The 24,538-nt window shown below is 41.4% G+C and overlaps 1 protein-coding gene across 4 annotated transcripts in view; it reads left to right on the top strand.

Moving 5' to 3' along the window:
- Nucleotides 1-24,538, top strand: part of LGR5 (leucine rich repeat containing G protein-coupled receptor 5) — a 136,938-nt gene that overhangs the window by 96,092 nt on the left and 16,308 nt on the right. For all 4 annotated transcript variants that reach the window (XM_030548736.1, XM_030548738.1, XM_030548739.1 and 1 more), the window contains exons 6-14: nt 4,539-4,610; nt 8,251-8,319; nt 15,287-15,358; nt 19,310-19,381; nt 19,488-19,556; nt 19,699-19,770; nt 22,605-22,670; nt 22,900-22,971; nt 23,701-23,772. In XM_030548736.1, coding sequence (XP_030404596.1) covers nt 4,539-4,610; nt 8,251-8,319; nt 15,287-15,358; nt 19,310-19,381; nt 19,488-19,556; nt 19,699-19,770; nt 22,605-22,670; nt 22,900-22,971; nt 23,701-23,772 — 636 coding nt within the window. The remainder of the gene's footprint in view (nt 1-4,538; nt 4,611-8,250; nt 8,320-15,286; nt 15,359-19,309; nt 19,382-19,487; nt 19,557-19,698; nt 19,771-22,604; nt 22,671-22,899; nt 22,972-23,700; nt 23,773-24,538) is intronic.

Genomic DNA, 24,538 nt, shown 5'->3' with positions numbered 1-24,538 from the left:
ACAAAACAGATACAAAATTCACAGAAAATCCTGGAAGGAATTCCAGTTCCTGAGGAATCATCTTCAGATCTTCTGGGACTATCCCAAATTGAAAAAACTTCTGTTCTATTATTAGAAAAATTATTCAGGAATTGTTTCAGGATATACTGAAACATGGCCATTATTAAAGACATTCATGGTTTGTAGGCAGCACGAAACCATTGTATGTAAGATGTTAAATATATTTTAACATATTCTAACATGCTGATCTGATAGCCATGATGCAAGCCTTTGGGACACTATGATTGGATTATTTCAGTGCACTTTATTATAGGCTACCATTGTGATGGGTTCCCCCCACCGGGGTACAACCTGGAACTGGGGTATCACTGAGCCCTCTGTCTCACTAGCCTGGGCTCCCTCTCCGCCCCCCCCCCCCCGCCCCCGCGTGATGCTGTGACAAGCTACAGGACTTGTACTCACAGTGACACACCCAGCTGCAGTTATGTGAAGGCTTCTCCTGAGCCACTCATAAAATGACAATGGAACAATTCCAGTGAGCTACCCCACCCTCCCAGCTCCACAGCCTACAACCCTAGAGCTGTACCGTCTTGCCCTGGTCAAAAGTCTGACCAGTATACATTTTTTACCCAGTCCACCTAGGGTGACCAGAGGTCCCATTTTTAAAGGGACAGTCCCATTTTTGGGGACTTTATCTTATATAGGCGCTTATTACCCCCCACCCCATCCCATTTTTTCACAATGGCTATCTGGTAACCCTAAGTCCACCCCTCCCTTGATGTGGAGAAGGTAACAATGCCCCAGCCCCTGTTCCTGAGCGGATTCCCCACACACTTCAAGCAAACTACATGCAATCTAAGGCCATGTCTACATCTAAAATTTTGCAGCGCTGGTTGTTACAGCTGTATTAGTACAGCTGTATAGGGCCAGCGCTGCAGAGTGGCCACACTTACAGCAACCAGCGCTGCAAGTGGTGTTAGATGTGGCCACACTGCAGCGCTGTTGGGCGGCTTCAAGGGGGGTTCGGGGAACGCGAGAGCAAACCGGGAAAGGAGACCAGCTTCGCCGCGGTTTGCTCTCGCGTTCCCCGAACCACCCTGCAAACCGCAGGGAAGGAGACCTGCTTGTTCGGGGAACGCGAGAGCAAACCGGGGAAGGAGACCAGCTTCGCCGCAGTTTGCTCTCGCGTTCCCCGAACCACCTTGCAAACCGCAGGGAAGGAGACCTGCTTGTTCGGGGAACGCGAGAGCAAACCGCGGCGAAGCTGGTCTCCTTTCCCGGTTTGCTCTCTCGTTCCCCGAACCCCCGAGCAAGCAGGTCTCCTTCCCTGAGGTTTGCTGGGTGGTTCGGGGAACGCGAGAGCAAACCGCGGCGAAGCTGGTCTCCTTTCCCGGTTTGCTCTCGCGTTCCCCGAACCACCCTGCAAACCGCAGGGAAGGAGACCTGCTTGCTCGGGGGTTCGGGGAACGAGAGAGCAAACCGGGAAAGGAGACCAGCTTCGCCGCGGTTTGCTCTCGCGTTCCCCGAACCACCCTGCAAACCGTAGGGAAGGAGACCTGCTTGTTCGGGGAACGCGAGAGCAAACCGGGGAAGGAGACCAGCTTCGCCGCGGTTTGCTCTCGCGTTCCCGGAACCACCCAGCAAACCTCAGGGAAGGAGACCTGCTTGCTCGGGGTTCGGGGAACGCGAGAGCAAGCTGGGGAAGGAGACCAGTTTGATTACCAGAGGCTTCCTCAGGTATGCTGGGATACCTGCTTATTCCACGGAGGTCAAGAAAAGCGCTGGTAAGTGTCTATACTTGATTACCAGCGCTGGATCACCAGCGCTGGATCCTCTACACCCGAGACAAAACGGGAGTACGGCCAGCGCTGCAAACAGGGAGTTGCAGCGCTGGTGGTGCCCTGCAGATGTGTACACCTCCTAAGTTGCAGCGCTGTAACTCCCTCACCAGCGCTGCAACTTTCTGATGTAGACAAGCCCTAAGTGTTATACACTAGTTAGGATTTGAATCAAGCAGTGTCTCACCCTGTTAGTACAAACAGTTCACCAAGCTTCCATACACAGATAAGATTCCTTCTTTCCCGCCTGGGACCAGCACTCCCCACAGTTCAGTCTGTGTTTCCAGATGTTCTGTTGTGTAGGGAGTGAGGCCTCTTGGTGATGTCATTTCCCCCTTTTATAGCTTACTCCATATGGTGGGAACCCCTTTGTTCCAAGCCAAGTTCCCAGCCCAGTTTGTGGAAAAATGCAAATACCAAAATGCAGTTCAGTATCATGTGATCTAGTCACGACCCCTTGCATGCGCCGATGAGTCATAGCAGCCATTATCCATAGGCTGACTGAAGCATCCCCAGGTGAGGATAAGCCTCTTCCATGTCCCATTGTCTTTTTTGATGGGCCATTCAACTTGAATAGGCCATTCATGATGTGCTGGCTAGGCTTTATGTAAATTTTTGTGGGTGTTACCCACACATCTGCATATCTGAAATACAAATACAATCAATATTCATAACTCCATGAAACATTCATACAAATAGGATAATCATATTCAGTAAACCATCATTTTCCATTGACACCTCACATAACACAGTTTGTACAAGATGCATCATTACATCATAATCATATCATATTCCTACCACTATGATAAATATGGGGTGCAGAGTGTCACAACCATAAAAGCTGATCCGTTACCTCTAGCAAGTGCAGAATGTGAGCAGTACAATTGTACAAGGTACAAGCCATACAGGGTAAGCAGAAGGAATTCCATCTACCACCTTGTGGACAGACTTTGCTCTCTGCCTGTGTGGGTACAGATTGAGTTTCAGTATGAGATCTTAACCTTTTTAGATTTTAACCTTTAAAAGAATGTGGGTATGTATCATTTGGCTGAGCTTCCAGATCCTTGTTATTTTTCATCATGTTGTCAACCACTTGTTCAGGTAGAGATCCTCTCATGCCCCATTTCCCCACCTTCCCTGCTGAAACTTCAGTAACATTAGGACAATTAAGAAGACAAGATGAAAACAAGCTTTACTTGATGCAATATGTGCTGCTGCTTGGCTAGGTCCCCTCATTTTCCATCTACTGTTTATCTCCTGTTTCTGGGTGTAAGACTTTAGAGTTATTAGTATTTAATCACCCTTAACTATCTGCAGCACCCATTGTTCCAGTCTCTCCAAATGTGTGGTTCTGTACACATGTTTTACTACCCTCTCTCAAGTTCTGCAAATCTTAAGTCAGTGGGAGAACTCACATTGGCTTCAATGGGAGCAGGATTGGACCTGTGGTTTTAAAGATGCAAAACTAATTGGAGTTTTGGAGCAAATTCTTCATACTGCTATAGCCTAAAAGGTCAATATAGTATGTGGGATCAAAATGATTGAGGTTTCTTCCTAAAGAGGAAAAAAAAACATTTTTTGGTACATCAGAATATCTTTTAGAGTCAGTTGATAAATAGCTGAATACAGTTTGTGTAGGTTCTGAAAAATTTATTGAGAGCTTCTGATAACTAAAATGCTTCTGTGTAAAGCAAAGACATGGATGCAAATAGTGTGACTCTCACATTCACAGACCTTCTCTTCTTTTATGTACAACTCCCACAGTTTCTCTCATACCATGAGGGAGGAGTGAGGAAGGTAAAATAGGAGAGAGAAGTCAGTTGTAAAAGCATTCTCTTAAAAAAATGCATTGAAATTACACTAAGTTACATCCATCTATGTTAATAAGCTACACAGAGCAATTTCTCTATTAAGATCTAAAAATTTAGAAATAGGCATAAGCAGCAAAATTCTAAGCTGAATTTTGAATATCCCAAACTTTCAGATCTGCAGGTTTGTTTCAAGCCAATCACTACCAAAAAAAGTCAAACTGAAAATCCTATAAATTACATAACATACCACTGGAAATTAATTGTTGATTATTTTAGTTTAACAGGGAGGAAGTCAAGTTGTAGCATCAGTGAGGTCAGTTATATTTACTAACTCACACTGAAATTCTGATTTTTGGTCATGTGAATTTATCTGTTTCTTACTACATTTCGTCAGGCCTCATGTACATTATGTCACTTCCCTGCTTCCCATCCTGCCCACTCCTCCTACCCGGAAACAAAACCCACATACACTTTTTAAGACCTTGTATTTAATTTAAATATATATTTTTAAAATCACCAGTGACCCTATTTTTAAAGTTTCAGAACACTTAATCCCCATGTGTCTAAAATTAGAACGTCAGGCTAGGCACTTTTAAAACAAATATGAAGACAGAAAATAAATACATTAAATGAAAGAATCACAATCTCTGCAGTTTAAAAGCAAAACCTGTCTGTGGAACCAAATCAAAGCCTCGGTGCGTGGGTGGGGAGTGGGGGGTAGAGGTTGGGGAAATGCCCTCCTATACATGCTCTTGCAAAAAGCATGACTTGCATATAATCAGTGCATGCCTGAAAATAAGTTTCTTTTGATTTAACCATCCACATGTTTTGCGTAACTCCACTGTGTGCAATGTGCTTTCCTGACTGTGCTCTTAATGTTCCCCTGCAGACATCTCCATAACAATAGAATCTACTCCCTGGGAAAGAAATGCTTTGATGGGCTCCACAACCTAGAGACTTTGTGAGTTGACCTCTTATTTGTTTCCTCCCCACCTCCCTTTTTTTTTTTCTTCAGTGTTTTCATTAATATTCTGAAAGAATAAAAATACCAAACATGCTATTTGGCTTGCTTAATTGCTAAAAGCCAAACATGCTTTTTGGCTTGCTTAATTGCTACAGGCTCTGAATGATTGTTTACAATGACTGCAGTACACAGTAATTGTGTACAATGATCCTATTTCTCAACTATAAAGCTACACTGCTTTTTTTGTAGGCAGCATATATTAATAAATTATTTAATGACATTTTAAAACTGTACCAGGCGCAAAATAACAAATGACTATTCAGGGATAGTTATTCTTGCTTTGATAGTGCTATTTGTTTGTTTATCTTTCGTAAGCAAAGCTAATTGACATAGAGGTTAAGGAAAAATTCATTGTAACCAAAAAGCTTTTAAGTTTGCAGAATGCATCTTGCCACATAGTGTGATTGCAGAAGCAATCAGATACTTTGACCTCTTGAACAAAGGAAAAGCTCCAGGTAGCATCAAGTACAAACATGTTCTTCCTTTTTAAAAATTGCTCCAGTTGTTAGTCTTTAAAGGATTCGCTTGAAAAGTTTCTGTGTTAGAAGGATAAAGTCACCTTAGCACCTACAATAGTTCAGTAAAGTGCAGGAGGTGAACACAAGGCTTCCCTGAATGGCATAAGAAAAAAAGAATTCTGGGAAAAGAAGACTAAACAGGAAAACAACTCCAAAGTTTAAAGGAAAGTAATTTGCTCCAGACATGCACAAATAAAGATATCACCACCTCTGTTTGGCGCTGGAGCCCTGACCCACTAATGCCTAAGGGACAATAATCCTTGCATATCTGTTCCCCTCCCTCTCCTGTACCACAACCAAGTGAACCCTTTCCACAGATCATAACCAACTTTACCCAACCAGGGCACTTCAAGAGGCCCAACAGCTTTGGTGCTGATGCAGAAGTCATAGAGTTTCAGGCCAGAAGGGACCAATATATCATCTAATCTGACCTGGTGTATATCACAAGCCACCACAACCACACAGCACCAGCACACTAAACTCAACAACTGAAATTGGACCAAAGCATTCCAGCCCACAGAAGACTAGGCTTTTATGTGCCACAGGCAGAGTGAATAAACCAAATGTCATACAAACATCATCAGAACCTAGTGGTTGGTTTGCTTTTTAATCCACAAAACCATGCAGTGCTCACTTTCCAGTTCCACTAGGATCGAAAGTTTAAATTTTGATCACATATACTAATCCTCTCTACTAGAACTTGAGTCTTCTATTGTCAAGAGCACCCTGCAATGTTACAGCTTTGACTTTTACCTGCTGTGCATAGAGAGAAAGTCCCTCAATAAAATACCAGAACAGAAGAGGGAAAATGTGATTGTTCTTTAAGAAGACATACACATAACCATCAGCTCAGGATTAAACAAAGACTGTGAATGGTTTGCCGACTACAAAACCAGTTTCTCCTCCCTTGGTTTTCACACCTCAGCTGCTAGAAGAGGGCTTCATCCTCCCTGATTGAACTAACCTCGTTATCTCTAGCCTGCTTCTTGCTTGCATATATATACCTGCCCCTGGAAATTTCCACTGCATGCATCCGACGAAGTGGGTATTCACCCACGAAAGCTCATGCTCCAAAATGTCTGTTAGTCTATAAGGTGCCACAGGACTCTTTGCTGCTTTTGCAGATCCAGACTAACACGGCTACCTCTCTAATACAATACACATAACCAGGGCCGGTGCTTCCATTTAGGCGACCTAGGCGGTCGCCTAGGGCACCAGGATTTAGGGGGGGGGCGGCATTTTGCCGGGACGGCGGCAGGCTGCTCCGGTGGACCTCCCGCAGGCGTTCCTGCGGAGGGTCCACTGGTCCCGCGGCTCCGGTGGAGCATCCGCAGGCGCGCCTGTGGCAGGTCCACCAGAGCCGCGGGACCAGCGGACCCTCCGCAGGAACGCCTGCGGGAGGTCCACTGGAGCTGTGGGACCGGTGAGCAGCAGAGCGCCCCCCGCGGCGTGCCGCCGTGCTTGGGGCAGTGAAATGGCTAGAGCCGGCCCTGCGCCTAGGGTGCCATAAACCCTGGTGCCGCTCCTGCACATAACAGTATTCAACTGTCCTGAAATGGGGGGAAAAAGCAGTGATTTTAGTTATCCTTCCAGCTCTGGCTAACTGGTGTGAAAGGGAAGAAGATATAAATGTCAGCTTTGACCCTTGAAAGGAGGGAGGAGAATTTGGAGAATGTGGTACCTGCCACAGTCATGTTTATTATTGCTTTAGTTGGCACAACCATCAGTGGGGAGGCTGTTTTGGAATCTAGCATCAAGATAGTCAATCGCCTGGGCTGCGTTGGGTGTCACAGGGTTATCCTCTTCCCAGTCTGGGCAGATTCAGCTCAGCTAGTGGCCCAAACCAAATTACAAATGCTCATTATCTGTGTAATCAACGCACAGGGCCTGAAGGGATTTACAAACAGGAAGAAAAGCCCTGTTGACTATAAACAGCAGTTTCCTGCCTGTATTATTAAGGATGATGTTATTTTGTTAAAGTCCAATGTGAATCATTGTTTTTATTTAATTTAGTCAAATTATCTCTTATTTAAATTGTTTAAAATTTATCCTCTACAAAGCAGAAGCTTCTGCAGTGCTCCATCGAGCTGCATAGTTTGACAAAACAGACCTTTCTTCATTTTAATTTTAACTGCATACTTGGGCCAAATTCTTCTATCAGATGATGTGCATGGGTTTCCCAGGCCAGGAATAAGCACGTGGCTAGTGAATGTGCTGGAATGAGGAAATGTCTCACTAACAAGCAGTTCTTAAAATAGAGTATCAGGTTGCTAACCTAAATCAAATATTATTTTTACGACTTGTGTGTGGTAAGGAATTGTTCTTTCTCCTTTACTCTGTATTGATATTGTCTACCTTACTGCAATCTTAAAATCTCAGAATAGGTCAAATCCTTGCCCCATTTAAATCAATAGAAGTTTTGCCATTGACTTCATTGGGACAGGGGGTTTGCCTAATAAATATTTTTCCATTGATATTTCTCCTGTGCTATTCCTGAATATTTATCTTTCTTGTTCTCATATACTGTGCCAAGAAACAGGTCAGAAAAGAAAGTTAAAACATGATAAACATGGGAGTTGGAAAAGAGGCAAACTGAACCTAAATAATGTGACTATGAACTATGTAAGGGTCAATTCACTGTACAAGTACAGGCATTTATTTTAAAGATCAGTTTTAAGAGAAAAAAATTGGGCATTTTTCATATGTAAAAGTTGCAAAATTGTCCCTAGGTAAGGATAGATTTTCCTTTCATGTTTACAAATGTATGGTGGGGAGGAGAGATCACAAAATAGCAGGTGGCTTAGTAGCATTTGTAAATGTCCATATTTTCTCATTTCCAAATTGGTAACAATTAAAAATAGCACCATGATCAAAAATAAAAATGATGATCTGCATTGGATGGTGTTTATTAGAAAACATCACATTTTGAGGATTCCCTAGCCTTTGGACCTATTTCTTTATTTAATGCATGAAAGCTGATACTTCCTTACAAATCCCAACAAATTCTATTATCCCTTAAGCAGTGTATAACCTACATTATGTGATCTGTTTTTATGCAGAGATTTAAATTACAACAGTCTGGATGAATTCCCCATTGCTATCAGGACACTCACAAACTTAAAAGAACTGTAAGTATTGAACTCTACCTGATAGAGAGGATGCTTTGGACAATGTTTTTTATTTGGGAAAAGCTGATGATTTCTATCAGTACTCTTCAAAATTTTCTATATCCTGGAAAAGTTAGCAAGCATGCCAACATACATAAAAGGAAATTTTCAGCATTTCATTTAGAACATTTAACTTTGATAACTTTTACTTGTTACAAATGCTCTTTTGTACTGAAAAGAGTTTATGAGAGAGCATTCTTTTTTGGAACTTTATCCTTGAAATGCAGTATATCATAATAATAAAAGGACACTATCAATTCTGTTTCAGCTTCAAATGTTAGACTTGTTTCAAAAGGCGCAATGCCCAAGCTAGGAAAAAGAAGCAGGAATTTCTTTTCACTCATAGGCACTTTGGGGAAATAGGGGAGTCATTTTTAACCATATTTTAAACAGGTTTTTTTTTTTCAGTGTAATCATTCAAGTGCAGTGTTGTAAACTGGAAAACTTCTGGAAGCTTAGACATGGTTTGTAAAATAGACTAAAATCAAAGGTGAAACTGACCAGCCTAGATTAATTGTGCAAGCTAGTTGAATTGCAAAATAAGCAAACAGCTAGAAAGTTACCAGTCAATTAGATTTCTGAAATTCTTTCTGTTTGAATGATCTTTGATGTTAAAGATAGCACCAGCAGGCATTTTTTAAAACATAAATGATCATAGATTCACTAGGCCACTAAGGGCATGGCTACACTTACAGTTCTGCAGCGCTGGTAGTTACAGCTGTGTTCGTACAGTTGTGTAGGGCCAGCTCTGCAGTGTGGCCACATTGACAGCTACCAGCGCTGCAGTGTGGCCACATTTGCAGCATTTGCAGTGCTGTTGGGAGTGGTGCATTGTGGGCAGCTATCCCAGCATTCAAGTGGCTGCAACGTGCTTTTCAAAAGAGGGGGTGGGGTGGAATGTGACAGGGAGCGTGGGGGAGACAGAGAGAGTGGATTTTTGGAGCTGACACTGTTCTCAGCTCCCTGCCTTGCAAGTTGTAAGGACTGGAAGATACACAGTGCCTACCTTCAATCATTTTAAAAGTTTTGACCTTTCCCCCACCTGTCTCTTATTCACTAAATGCTAATTATGCACTCATAAATAGCCGTCAGATCACATAAACAGTTGCTCAACATTACCCCTCCCCCCTCTCTCCTCAAGCAAACAGCTTTGAACATTCCAAAGCAATTCTCCTGCCTTCGGTGGCTCGCTCGCTGGAGCACAGAGCAGCTGTGTTTGTTTTTTAGCAAGTAGCTACGGGGAGATCGGAGTTCAGCCATTCTTCTGGTTTGTTGTGGACAGGAATTCTGGGATACCTCCTTATACCCCGGAGGCCAATAAAAGCGCTGGTGGTGTCCACAGTTGCTGACCAGTGCTGCATCACCAGCGCTGGAATCGCTACACCCGAGGCAGACCAGGTGTACAGCCAGCGCTGCAACCAGGGAGTTGCAGCGCTGGCTGTGCTTTGCAAGTGTGGCCACATCCTGAGTTGCAGCGCTGTAACCCCCTCACCAGCACTGCAACTCTCCAGTGCAGCCAAGCCCTAAGGGTTCGTCTGCACTGCAATTAAAACCCTCAACTTGCCTGTGCCAGCTGACTGAGGCTCACAGGGCATGGGCTAAGGGGCTGTTTAACTGTGGTGTAGACATTCCAGCTCAGGCTGGAGCCTCTATTCTAGGACCCTCCCACGTCGCAGGGTCCTAGAATCCAGACTCCAGCCTGAGCCCTAACATATACACCACAATTAAACAGCCCCTGTGCCCAAGCCAGCTGGCACGGGCCAGCCACAGGTGTCTAATTGCAGTGTAGACATACCCTTACAGTGCTTCGGGTTGCTGTTGCCATACAAAGCAGATATAAAGCCAATATAACAAGCTGCTTGGAAAATCCTTCAGAATCCCTAGGCAATGTAGGGTCAGCGCTGCAGCTTCTATGCCAACACTCCAGTTCTGGCATAGGGAACGTGGTCAGAGAGAAGGCATTGTGGCTATGGGCTACTAATCTACCTTATTCCCAGCTGCCATAATGGCCCCTTGACATAAAATACAATAGCTCTGAGGGAGTGGCATCTGCTGACTTCAGGATGGGGTAGCCACAAAGGTGATACCCAGATGTGCACTGAACAAATCCTGGCTGGCCCTGTGAATCAGGGGCACAGTTTATATGATCAAGGTGTCCCTTCAATATATTATTCTCTGGGCATAAAAATCTACATCAAAAAGTTGAAATTGTAAATTTCTTAGAAAGTATTTGAAACAAACTTCAGTAAAACCAGCCTTAATGACTACCTCTGAGACCACCTGTCACAAGTGACTACTTATAGAGGTCTCATCTTCCCTGATTGAACTAACCTCGTTATCTCTAGCCTGCGTCTTGCTTGCTTATATATCCTTGCCCCTGGAAATTTCCACTACATGCATCCAACGAAATGGGTATTCACCCACGAAAACTCATGCTCCAAAATGTCTGTTAGTCTATAAGGTGCCACAAGACTCTCTGCTGCTTTTACAGATCCAGACTAACACGGCTACCCCTCTTGATACTTGAAACCATGCAAGGCACTGCATTTAGCCGTATGGAGTGGAAATCCATCAACCTCATGAAGAAACTTGGACAAATACAGACAGATATCATCATCCTTTCCAAATGCAAATGGATGGACATCATACCAAATGGACTAAAGGTAAAAAATCCACTGCTATCTACACACTACACAGACCACAATGAGAGACTATGACATACTCTATCAAAGAAACTGAGGAAGCACCTGATCAGCATCCTATACAGCAAACAGGAAAACATCAAAAAAGAGCTCTCCAACCTGGAGCCTCTCATAAATAACAAAACTTCCATACAAACGGACTTCACTAAAATAAGACAGGAGATCTACATTACTCACTTCACCTCTCTACAAAGGAAAAAGGACTGTAAGCTGTCTAAACTCCTACTTGCCTCATGGGGCCACAACCGTGGTACCCCTAACCCACCCAGCAATATCGTCAATCTATCCAACCACACACTCAGCCCAGAAGAAAAATCTGTCCTAACTCGAGGACTTTCTTTCTGCCCTGCCACCCCTACTAACATGATACAGTTCTGCGGCGATCTGGAAGCCTACTTTCGCCATCTCCAACTCAAAGAATACTTTCAGGACAACACTGAACAGCCCACTGATACACAATTATCCTCTCACCAACAGCACAAGAAGAACTCCACATGGACTCCTCCTGAGGGTTGAAATGACAGTCTGGACCTATACATAGAATGCGTCCACCAACGTGCACAGGCGGAAATTGTGGAAAAACAACATTGCTCGCCTCATAACTGAAGTCATGCAGAACGCAATGCCATCCACAGCCTCAGAAACCACCCTGACATTATAATCAGAGGCTGATAAAGGAGGTGCTGTTGTCATCATGAACAGGTCTGACTACCAAAAGGAGGCCGCCAGACAACTCTCCAATACCAAATTCTACAGGCCACGTCCCTCAGATCCCACTGAGGAATACACTAAGAAACTGCACCATCTACTCAGGACACTCCCTACACTAACACCGGAACAAATCAACATACCCTTAGAGCCCCGACCAGGGTTATTCTATCTACCACCCAAGATCCACAAACCCGGAAATCCTGGACACCCCATTGTCTCGGGCATTGGCACTCTCACTGAAGGACTGTCTGGATATGTGGACTCTCTACTCAGACCCTATGGCACCAGCACTCCCAGCTATCTCCATGACACCACTGATTTCCTGAGGAAACTACAATGCATTGGTGACCTTCCAGAAAACACCATCCTAGCCACCATGGATGTAGAGGCTCTGTACACTAACATCCCACATACTGATGGAATACAAGCTGTCAGGAACAGTGTCCCTGATGATGGCACAGCACAACTGGTTGCTGAGCTCTGTGCCTTTATCCTCACACACAACTATTTCAAATTTGATGACAATATATATCTCCAGATCAGTGGCACCAGTATGGGCACCCGCATGGCCCCACAATATGCCAACATTTTTATGGCTGACCTGGAACAATGCTTCCTCAGCTCTCGTCCACTCACGCCCCTTCTCTGCCTACGCTACATTGATGACATCTTCATCATCTGGACCCATGGGAAGGAGACTCTGGAAAAATTCCAGCATGATTTCAACAGCTTCCACCCCACCATCAACCTCAGCCTGGACTAATCTACACAGGAGGTCCACTTCCTAGACACCACTGTGCAAATAAGTGATGGTCACATTAACATCACTCTATACTGACAACCTACCGACCGCTATGCCTACCTTCATGCCTCCAGCTTCCATCCCAGGCACACCACACAATCCATTATCTACAGCCAAGCACTGAGGTACAACCATATCTGCTCTAACACCTCAGACAGAGACCAACACCTACAAAATCTCCATCAAGCATTCTAAAACTACAATACCCGCACGAGGAAATAAGGAAACAGATCAACAGAGCCAGACGTGTACCCAGAAGCCTCCTACTGCAAGACAAACCCAAGAAAGAAACCAACAGGATTCCACTGGCCATCACATACAGTCCCCAGCTAAAACCCCTCCAACGCATCATCAGGGATCTACAACCCATCCTGGACAATGATCCTAATCTTTCACAGGCCTTGGGTGGCAGGCCAGTCTTCGCCCACAGACAACCTCTCAACCTGAAGTATATTCTCACCAGTAACTGCACACCGCACCATAGTATCTCTAACTTAACAACCAATCCATGCAACAAACCTCGATGCCAACTCTGCCCACATATCTACACCAGCAACACCATCACAGGACCTAACCAGATCAGCCACACCATCACCAGTTCATTCACCTGCACGTCCACCAATGTAATATATGCCATCATATGCCAGCAATGCCCCTCTGCTATGTACATCGGCCAAACTGGACAGTCTCTACGGAAAAGGATAAATGGACACAAATCAGATATTAGGAATAGCAATATACAAAAACCTGTAGGAGAACACTTCAGCCTCCCTGGCCACACAATAGCAGATCTTAAAGTGGCCATCCTGCAGCAAAAAAATTTCAGGACCAGACTTCAAAGAGAACTGCTGAGCTTCAGTTCATCTGCAAATTTGATACCATCAGCTCAGGATAAAACGAAGACTGTGAATGGCTTGCCAGCTACAAAACCAGTTTCTCCTCTCTTGGTTTTCACACCTCAGTTGCTGGAAGAGTGCCTCATCCTCCCTGATTGAGCTAACCTCGTTATCTCAGGCCTGCTTCTTGCTTGCTTATATATACCTGCCCCTGGAAATTTCCACTACATGCATCTGATGAAGTGGGTATTCACCCACGAAAGCTCATGCTCCAAAACGTCTGTTAGTCTATAAGGTGCCACAAGACTCTTTTCTGCTTTTACAGAGGCCATGGAACACCGCTATCTGGTGTGCAGACCTTTAAAGAGAGACCACCTCTGATAAAAGACTGCTTTTGCTAACTCCCATGAGTGGTGGCTCTTGGCGGGTTTTACTGTATATGTGTTGTGTATCATCTTTTTGCTTCAGATTTTTGGCCTCTTTCACATCAGATCTCCTAATATCAGACTGTGTGGCTTCAGCCAGGGTGTTTTAGTCCCCTATTTCAGTCTCTGCCTGTTTGGAGCATGAAATTGTACAGCACAAAGGCTCTGATTCACTTTAAGCATGTGTTTGGGTGCTTTGCTGGATTGGGACCCAAGAGCTCAGCAATGTATCTCTGAATGGTTACTGAATACCCTCAACTCCCATTGATTTAAAGGTGCTCATCACCTAACAGGATCAAACATTAAGGCCTCAATCCTGCAAATACTTATGCACATACTTAACTTTAAGCACATGAGTAGCCCCATTGACATCAAAGGGACCACTCACAGGAGTAAAGTTAAGCACCTACATAAGTGCTTGCAGGACTGGGGCTTCAAAAGTTGCCTTGTAGTTCTCCCTGCGAGTTAAGTTAACAACACAAGTATACCGATATATTGATGAGGGACTAGTATTTTCCCTGGGAGCTAGTAATACCATTTCCTCAGCTACTTCTGCCATGCAGGGAGCAAAGGATTGATCTGGGGAATCCTGCTTGGTAGAGTCTAGGTCACTCAGCCAATCTGTATATTGGTTTTGAATGAAATAGTCTTTTGTTTTGGTCTTTTTTTTTTTTGTGGTTGTTGCTTAGAGCCCAGCTGTGTATAGGCACATATTTTTGATTGCATGTAGTATATAGAAAGGAGTATAGAGTCTTGATTTTCTAGCCCAGTTACACAAGCAAGATAATTAGTTCAGTGAAATTGATAATCTGGTATTGGTACAAGTAATGACTGAGGGTGCTTGCATCTGTGAAAAATTCAAGGCTTTCTAAATGTTTTAATTTAATCTGAGAAGCCTTTTCATAATTCATGATTGAACTAACTAAAGTTTCTCACACAAATCATCATTGTTCCTTTTGAAACCTTAGTTTGTTTTTAACAATGGCAGAATTACTCATATGAGTACAATGTAATAATTAATTATGAGACAAAGAATTTGTCTCCTTTCTAGAAGACAGTAAGTACATTGTACAGCTTGTTCTTCTCATACTTCAATAAAGAAAGGAGTGTGGGTGGTTCGATGCATGGTATGTCATAATGCAACATGTAAATTCATACATACACTATACATTCCTATAAATCTAAATCATCCCAGAAACAAGGATGCTATGAGACAAGTATTGGAATGAAATGCTCTCTTTTTCAGTCTTAATCCAACTAATTGTGATGTCCATATTGACTAGAAAGCTGAAGACACCATTGCTTGCAGCTACAGAGGTTTTTGATGAATTGCAATAGTTCTATGTTACTGTGGAAAACAGGCCAAAAATAATAATAATTTTTTTTAATGTATCACAGGTCTTACATTCACACTTTTTGTTATTGTATAAAATATTGGGTTTTTTTCCCCAGGGGATTTCATAGTAATAACATCAAATCAATACCTGAGCATGCATTTGTGGGCAATCCATCACTTATAACCATGTAAGTGGAAGCAGTTTACTTTGGTATTTTTTATATCAAATGTGGAATTAAATACAATATTTCTATGTGGTTTTCTAACTCATCTACAGTGTAAAGGAGCATAATGTGAGTACATTAGGTCTCCTACCTTTCAGGTCATTCAGTTCTCTTAGTACTCACACATTACTTGAAGAGAGAAATCATAACTTTCCATAGCCCTTGACCTTTTACTCAGGCAGATATTTCTTATAACAGGGTAGCTGACCCATTAAATGGAACTGGGATCAGGTGTCCTTTTCCAGTCCAGGTGTTCCCAGCTGGCCAATTAAGAGGGTGGGGCAGCACCTGGGTGCTATAAAAGGCCTGGTTAGAAAGAGAGCCTGTGTGTTAGTTTGGGTAAGGGCAAGAGATGAGAACTGTCAGAAATAGAAGATGATTCCTGGGAGAAAGCTGAAGGTAGGCAAGCAGTAAGGTGGGTTTGTTAGCTAGCATCCCTGAGGGGCTAGAGGACTGATGGCAGGAGAGACAGACGAGGAGAATGTCTGCTAGCCCTAAGCTGGAGCCAAGGGCTAGAGAACCCTAAAGAAAAGGGGAGTAGCAGAGGGGCTTATCCATTGAAATCTCATTGCTGGAGCACTGAACCTGAAGGAAATGTGAGAGAGCTCAGGGGAGTGAGGGGTACTTCCCTGGCCAGGATATTCACAAGTAGAGAGGCCATGGGAATTCTTGATGGGATGAGCAGGGCTGCTGCTCTGACAGAGCTGGGATGGCTGTTCCTGGTAGAAGGCTGGAAGAGAACAGATAAGGCACTTGTCTGTGCTAGAAGACACTAGGGTGTAGTGAGAACAAGAACTACGTGCACTGGGATTGATATGGAGTGTGTTTAGGGATTTTAGTTAGGGATTATTTGCACTATATTTTGTTAATAAACTGTGACAGACTAGAAGAAAAGCTTCTGTGGACTTACTGGAGACCCAAGATAGATAAATAAAAACAGATTTTATTAGCAACTGTAGAAAGAGTGAGAAGAAATTGTGAAATAAAAAGTAAAATAGATACTCACCTTGATGCTTACTAAGGAAAGCTCTATCAGGACCAGCAGAATACTGATATTATAGCATTGCAGAAAGAATCCTCTCCATCTGACAGCTCAGACTACCAGAAAAGTGTCACAAAGCCCTGTATCTGTCTTTTAAGTCCCAGATTTCTGTATTTTTTTTTTTTTACAAAAACATTTCCTCATTTATAAGAAGTCCCACCCTGTGTTTGCCTATACATCATTTCCAAAACCAAGCCAGAAAAAAACCTATCTGCATTTGCCCCAAATATCATTTAAGTCATTGTTACTAGAAACACTTCCTCTTTCCACCTGAAGAGATGCCTTTTGTTAGTAAGTTATTGGACAGAGCTTTTGAGACCATGTGTACTCTTTTTTTAAAAATGACAATTTTGTCAATAGTTAAAATAGTTTGAACAAGCTATAAAGATGAAAGATATCTGGAATAGTTGAAGGTCATATTGGCTCATAAATTCTACATTTGGACACAGCTATCCATCACAGATCAAACACAAGAAGCGGGTTGTCAGAGAAAAACAGAGTTCTCACTCTCAGGTTGGGTGCAGCAAGTCTGATTCTTGCTCACATAAGGATACTGTGTGGATTTGAAATCCCCTTCAAATCCCTGTCAGTTCTTTCTCTACTTCTACAGGGTGAATGTTATTCTTTCAGTTCATAACTTCTGAAATGGAAAGATATGGAAACCTATTCATTACTATATGGGAGCAGACCAGCCATTGGTCTATCACATCTCCACGTGCAAAGTCAGGCTCTCTTAGCATCAAGGAGCCCAATGGCAAAGATCACAAAGGAAAGTAAAACTATCACATATATATATATATATATATATATATATATATATATATATATATATATATATACACACTATTTGTAAAGCCTCTAATGTCATAGAATCATAGAAATGTAGGGCTGGAGGGGACCCTGAAGTCATCAGCTCCAGTCCCTTCTCCTGAGGCAGGACCACAGAGCGTGCCTGACAAGTGTTTGTACAATCTGTTCTGAAAAACCTCCAGTGAAAGGGATTCCACAGCCTCCCTTGAAAGCCTTTTCCAGAACTTACCTATCCTTTTAGTTAACAATTCTTCAATTTATAAAATGTGTGGTTGACACCATCCTGGGAGGGAGTTCACCACCTACGGGGACAGGATCAGAATTCAAAAAGACCTTGATAAACTGAAGAATTGGTCTGAAATCAACAAGATGAAATTCAGTAAACGCAAGTGTATAGTAGTACAGTTAGAAAGGAAAAATCAAGTGGACAACTACAAAATGGGGCGTAACTGGCTAGGAGGTAGTACTGCTGAAGAGGATCTGGAGGTTATAGTGGATCACAAAATGAATATGAGCGCCAGTGTGATGCAGCTGCAAAAAAGGCTACTATTATTCTAGGGTGTAGGAACAGGAGTTTTGTACATAAGACAGTGGGTAATTGTTTTGCTCTAGTTGGTACTGGTGAGGCCTCAGCTGGAGTACTGCAGCCAGTTTGGGGCTCAGCACCTTAAGAAAGATGTAGACAAATTGGAGAGAGTCCAGAGGGAAGTAACAAACATGATGAAAAAAGTTTGGAAACCCTAACCTATGAAGACAGGTTAAAAAACTGGCATGTTTAGTCTTGAGAAAAGAAGGGTGAGGGAGAACCTGACAACGGTCTTCAAATTTGTTAAGGGTTGTTTTACAGAGGATGATGATCAATTGTTCTCTATGTCCACTGAAGGTAGGCTTAATATGCAGCAAAGGAGATTTAGGTTAGATATTAGGAAAAACTTTCTAACTGTAAAGATAGTTAAGTCTTGTAACAGGTTACCGAGGGAGTTTGCTGAGTCCTTGTTAAGAGTGCTGGACCAATTTGTACAGTGGGGTGCTGAGTCATTGAATCAAACTGTAAACTTTGTATATGATGGAAACCATTTCAAACCAGGGTGTGCAGCACCAGTCAAGAGCTACCGTCCTCATGGCGCTGGTCTGGCACGCTGCGATTACTGGAGGGGTGGAGAATTCTATGACAGGACTTAACAACAAAGCCAAAAGTCAAGTGACTAACAAAAGGGCTGCTTTGGAAGAGATTGGGAATAGAGTTGCAACCAGAAGACCACATGCAGCCAAGAAAACAGAGAACTTTAAAGTGCCTGTAAAAACTACGAAAGGAGCTACTAAACCAGCGAATGTAACTGCACAACCTAAACCTTCAGCTGCAGTGAATTTAACTCTCAAAGAAGAGACTCTTCCAAAGATTCGGTCTCCAACCCCTATGGATGAATCCATGAAAGAAGAGGACCTATGCCAAGTTTTCTCTGAGGTGCTGCTTAACAACATAGAGGATATTGATGCTGATTATTGGGAAAATCCTCAACTCTGTAGTGACTATGTAAAAGATGTTTACATGTTTTTAAGAACAGATTAGACAAACACCTGTCTGGGATGGTCTAGATATACTTGGTCCTGCCTCAGCATGGGGAGAAGAACTAGATGGCATCTTGAGGTCCCTTCCAGCCCTGCATTTCTATGATTCTATGAAATTCGCTTTTCTAGGAATCTAGTACCTTAAACCTATCAGTGGTCCATAACTGAATAGTGGTCATCTTGGACCTCATGCCAGTGTAAATTTGTGAATTTACAATGTGCAAATGCTACATTTGGGATAAAGAGGGACACACTTTTGTGGCAGGTTAGTTTTAAAACCAAGAAAATGGTGGCTGCTAGAAGATACCTAGGTATTTGGAACATAGTCTTGATGAAGACGGATTAGTGGGCAGAATGAAAATGAGATGTTCAAAGCTGAAGGAAATGCACAATTTATCACATGGAACTCACCACCACGTGTAGTGTGCTTTGCCTATTTATAATTATTCAGAGTATTATCTTGCGTATTAAAATGCCTGTTTCTCTTTTTGCAGTCATTTCTATGACAACCCTATCCAGCTTGTGGGACAGTCTGCTTTTCAACACTTACCAGAACTCAGAACCCTGTATGTTTTTACTTCTTTAAAATCTCTTTGTCTTTGAATAACTATTTCACTTCTAAAATTGTCCTGTACTTTCCTTTCAATAATGATACTGTATTTTTAACTCTAGGACTTTAAATAGTGCTTCACAAATAACTGAGTTTCCTGATCTGACTGGAACCACAAGTCTGGAAAGTTTGTAAGTGTTAGACAAATACCCTCACTCAACCCAGTAATACTTTTTAGATTTTGACTTGTTTTAAGGATCTATCCTTATATTAAGTATTTATTGTGTAAGCATTAAGTAAAATAAAATAATCTTGTATTGTTTACTTTTACAGAACACTTACAGGAGCTCAAGTCACCTCTCTTCCCAAAGTAGCTTGTGATCAACTACCTAATCTTCAAGTGCTGTACGTTTCAGTAAGGGTGATAACACCGTGTTAAAGCAGGAGTGTAACGGCTGAATTAAGTGATTTGTGATATTGGAACAATCCACTTCTGATTAACTAGCAGTTGTATGATACCACTTGTAGATAATCTACAGACATGTAAAAAGATGACAGTCCCTTCCCCAGGTAACCCACAATCTACATGTCAATCAGGATTTCCCTTACATGAAAGAGACAAACATTTTTTATATCATACATTTTTAGGAAAGCATAAAACAACTCATGATACTCCTTAAAAACCTCAAAAGAGGGGACATCCAGGACAGATTTGAGACTTGATTTGCATTTATCATCTCTTCTATGATAAGTTCCTTTAGAATGGTCCAATCTTGGATTAATTACTCAAGCAGATGTCCCACTGAAGTGAAAGAGAAAGATACATGAGTCAGGACTGTAGATATGCGTCTTTATTATGTACATCTCTTTCTCTACCAGGCATATCTATTTGACTGAAATTTGAAGCAGTCTGTTCCTGGGCTATGTGGGGGCATAAGTTTTATACTAATAAACCGATATATTATTTTATCATGCAAGTATACCACAGAGTAAGCTTAATCGCTAACAAAAGTAATCAATCTGTCTACTTTGTGAATCGGCCAACAGCACTTTAAGTATTACATCACTGTGAACGTATTTGGTATTAGTTCTTTTGGCCAACAGTGAACTAGCACTAATAATAACACATTATTTGTACCACTGTGGATTTCATGAACATTTCCAGAAAAATTACTTTCAGTTAATGGACTATAAAATTAATTTCCAGAACATTAAGGCCCAAACACAGAGCTTGCACTGATGACAATGATAATTTTGTACATAGATTGCAGTCAATGTATGTCTCATACTAACCTCTAAATAAGCTTGGAAGGATTCAATTTTTATCAATAAATGTCAGGAAAAATCAATTTCACCATGCAACTGAAAAAAAAATATTTCCACTGATAATGATCAAAATTTACAGGTAGGCAGAGTAAGAAAAATGCGCTTGCGAATTTTTTAGAGACTGTCATTAAATAATTATTGTTTGAGATTCCCATAATTTCCTGCAACTATGAAAATTTAAATAGATAAAAAGAATTAAAACCCAAAATTTCATGCAAGTGTGATATTTAAATTGATAATCATTGAAAAAATACTTTAAAATTTCTGTCTGAAAATTGTGTTGCTTTTGTAGTTAGAAGTATTACTCAGATTACTGTAATTGAAAGGTGTTGGGGGTGGGGAAACACTCTTTTCCTTTATTTTGCATTCAACAGCAATCTGTGTGTAGTCAGTTTCATTATTCTTGCTGTATAATCAGTTAGGCCCTGATTCTGCAAAGACGTATGCACATCTTGAACTTACCACACTGAGAGGATTGGCCTCAATAGGACTAATCACAGTGCAGGAAATTAAACATACACCTAAGCCTGTGCAGGATCATGACCTTCATCAGTTTCTCTCTTGCTGAAATGACCCTTATAAATATCAGCGAAGGAACAGAAAAACCCTTATAAATATTTTAAGACTTTTAAGAAACAATTTTGTGGTGCTCCAGCCAAAACTGGAATGTTTTCAGTTATTTTTAAAAATTCAAATTGGCAAGTGCTGTTTTAAGAGGACAAGTGTCCTTCTAAGAGGAGAAAACTGAAGTTAATATATGGTAGCAAGGGCATAATGTTTACATACATAAGCACAGATTACTTTTCCATACCCACATTTGTTCTTCACATTAGTTTAAAAGCCTTCAACCCACCTGAATCATCCTCTGGCATATGTGACTAGCACAATAAAGGATCTGTCAACAGGACATGTTCAGGCTGTCTTCCCCGCAAGAACAGAATGCATACATTATGGTAGCCTCTGCACAAAGTAAAGAGTAAGATACTAAACCAAAAGTATGCTGTCATTATACTTAACTTGTTTTTACAAAGCAAGGGTAGAATGAATAGTTGAAATTCCATCTTCAAAACAAGTGCAAACAGAATTAAAATGTCTTTTAAGAAAGCAATTGCATAGAGATGAGCCAATTTTTAAAAATTAGACTCAGACATGAAAATGTATTACTGCATTAATTGTTAGGGTTGGAGTTAGAAAACAGAGACAAAAGGACATGTTTTGTATCTACCTATAGGTCCAGTCCCATACTCTTTACACAGGTGAAACTGCTACTGAGGTTGACGTGTGTTTCCCCTGAGCAAAGGAGTACAGGATGAGGCTCTATTACTCTTTCTTTCTTCATTTTGCAATTTCTGCAAATTACCCTGGCTTGTTTTTGATTAGTTATATTATACTATAAATCAGTCCAGATGTTTCAGTTATTCTGTAATTTGTTGAGTTTTGGCTCAAGTTTTTTCAGCTTTTTTTTTCTTTGTAGTGATTGATTTCAAAGTTAGTTCTCTCGCTCTTTTTTTTTCTTTTTTTTAAAAACCACTTCCCTCAGCTAAACATATAGCAGCTCTAAGGGTCACAGGCAAGATTATTTAATTTAAAATGTAGTCTGGAAAGCTGATTAAATTTCAGTATGATTATAACTAGAAAGTTTAGGGTCTTCTCTGTCAAAATCTAAATAGTCTCATTTAGTAGATTATTTTAAGTAATTAAAATTAAGTATAACAGTTAAATATTGGTGAACATTAAGTTTGTGATCTAAATCCAGTAATACAGATAAATGTACTTCCAATATCTCTACTCTGAAAGACTCAGAAGTTTACATTTGGGCCAGAGAATCCTCAAATATAGCAAACGGGAAAAAATGCTAATTTTTTATCACAGCACCATAGAGCTTTACCTCTTTAATACCCTCTCTATTGCAGAGATCTGTCTTACAATCTGCTACAAGATTTACCCTGTTTTACTGCTTGCAAAAAACTTCAGAAAATGTAAGTATGTGAAAAATCATAAAATGCTTATAAAGGTGAATCTAAATACACAAAGTAGCTTGGAAGTCATTAATTCAGTTACTGCTGACACATTTGGTGATGTCTGACGTAGCCTCAACATGTGTGTCTTCTGATTTAAAATCTGGATCCATAACACACACAAACACTGTCTAAAATTCTCTAAATGTTATGTTCTTTGAAGCCAATGAGTGTCTTATTTCCATTGTAGTGACTTACATCATAATGAAATCTATGAAATCAAGGCCAACACATTTCAGCAGCTGGTTGCCCTGCGCTCTTTGTGAGTAAAGCCATCATAGCTATTTTCCTTGGTTCTCAGAAACATAGGAGCTTGCACTTTCACAGTACCTGCCCCTAAACATTTGTTTCCATTGTTCTACTTTGATCATTCAGCTCACTAAGTTATATTTGCCAAAGTAAAATAAACATTTTGAAGTTGAGCATTTCCAGCAATGAATTCACAGCTGTAAATGTATAGCTGTAATAGCTGCTACTCTTAAACATTTCTGAAGATGTGGGAAAGTACTGAGTCAGGTCTAGTACCTATTTGCATGTAGACACAACAGTCAACTGTAGAAAGCTGTGTGGTTTTTTTTCCTATGGAAGACAGTATTAAAAAATTGATCCCAATCCTGCAAATTCTCAGTCACATAAGTAGTCCTTCCTTCCTCACATGAGCACCCCCACTGAAGTCAGTAGGAGTCGTGTTCTGAGCACAGATCATTCATGTAAATGTTTGCAAGATCAAGCCCATAGATTGTTTATAATATAGATTGCAATGAGCCCATTTTGAAACTGGTGTTATTTTCATAATTGACTCTAACACATTTAAAACAGGATGAAAGACGTTTTGCTATAAGATATACATGATCCCAATAAATATAGCAACCTATTGAAAGTATTTGGATGTAACATATACCTTTTTGATATTTAGGAATCCTAATCAAGTGCCTGAAATCTTCCAAATACATTCAGCGGGTATGTAATCCTCTACTCACTTTTCTTGCAGGGATTTAGCTTGGAACAAAATTGCAGTTATTCACCCCAGCGCATTCTCCTCTTTACCATCCCTGATCAAACTGTGAGTATTTTCTTATTTAAGTACTTTTTTTCATAGTTTTTGTTGCAAAGGCATGCACTATTTATAATTTGGGGGCCTGGTCAGCAGAAGTTCTGGTTGTACAGACTGTGACTCTATGCCTAATCGTTCTGGGCTGTTGAACACTCTCTCTAGATTTTTGCTTTTTCACATCTCCCCCGTTCACATAAATCTTATAGGAAATAACTTCCACTCATGACTGTATATGAAAACTATCTAACCCTAATGATGCTGTGTGTTTGGAGCATGTCAGCATGCCCCACTTTTCTTTTCTTTTTTTTCAGTGTGCTAGTGGTTTTATCCCTTGTAGCTGAGACCAGCAGTGTGTTCAGTTATTTTTAGAATATTTGCAGCATCAGGAATAAGGAATTTGAATCACAGTTAAACAGGACACTGTCTTATTAACTGCTCTAACTTTGTTTCAGCAGTATTAATGTGATGCAAAAGTATGCTTTATTAGTAACTGTCACCAAAATAGCTTAGTGGTCTAGGCATCAGATTGCAGTACTCGCTCACAATTAGTTCCAAGTCTTTATTAACTTTCACCTGCCTCCCACTGCACCTGGAATACTTCTTTAAGGAGACTCCCCAGGGCAATGGGTCGCCAGGGAAGTGCTAGTAGCATGGCCACATTAGAGCCACACTGCCCAGGAGCCGAGATAATGAGAGGCACTGGGGACAAAGTGCTTGCACCTCACGTGGGTTTCCCAGGATCCACTGCTTTTACAGGCAATCCCCTCCATCTTTT

This window comes from Gopherus evgoodei, chromosome 1, assembly GCF_007399415.2.
Source record: "Gopherus evgoodei ecotype Sinaloan lineage chromosome 1, rGopEvg1_v1.p, whole genome shotgun sequence".
NCBI lineage: Eukaryota > Metazoa > Chordata > Testudines > Testudinidae > Gopherus > Gopherus evgoodei.
The sequence above is the reverse complement of the archived record's forward strand: the minus strand, read 5'-3'. Positions and strand labels throughout refer to the sequence as shown.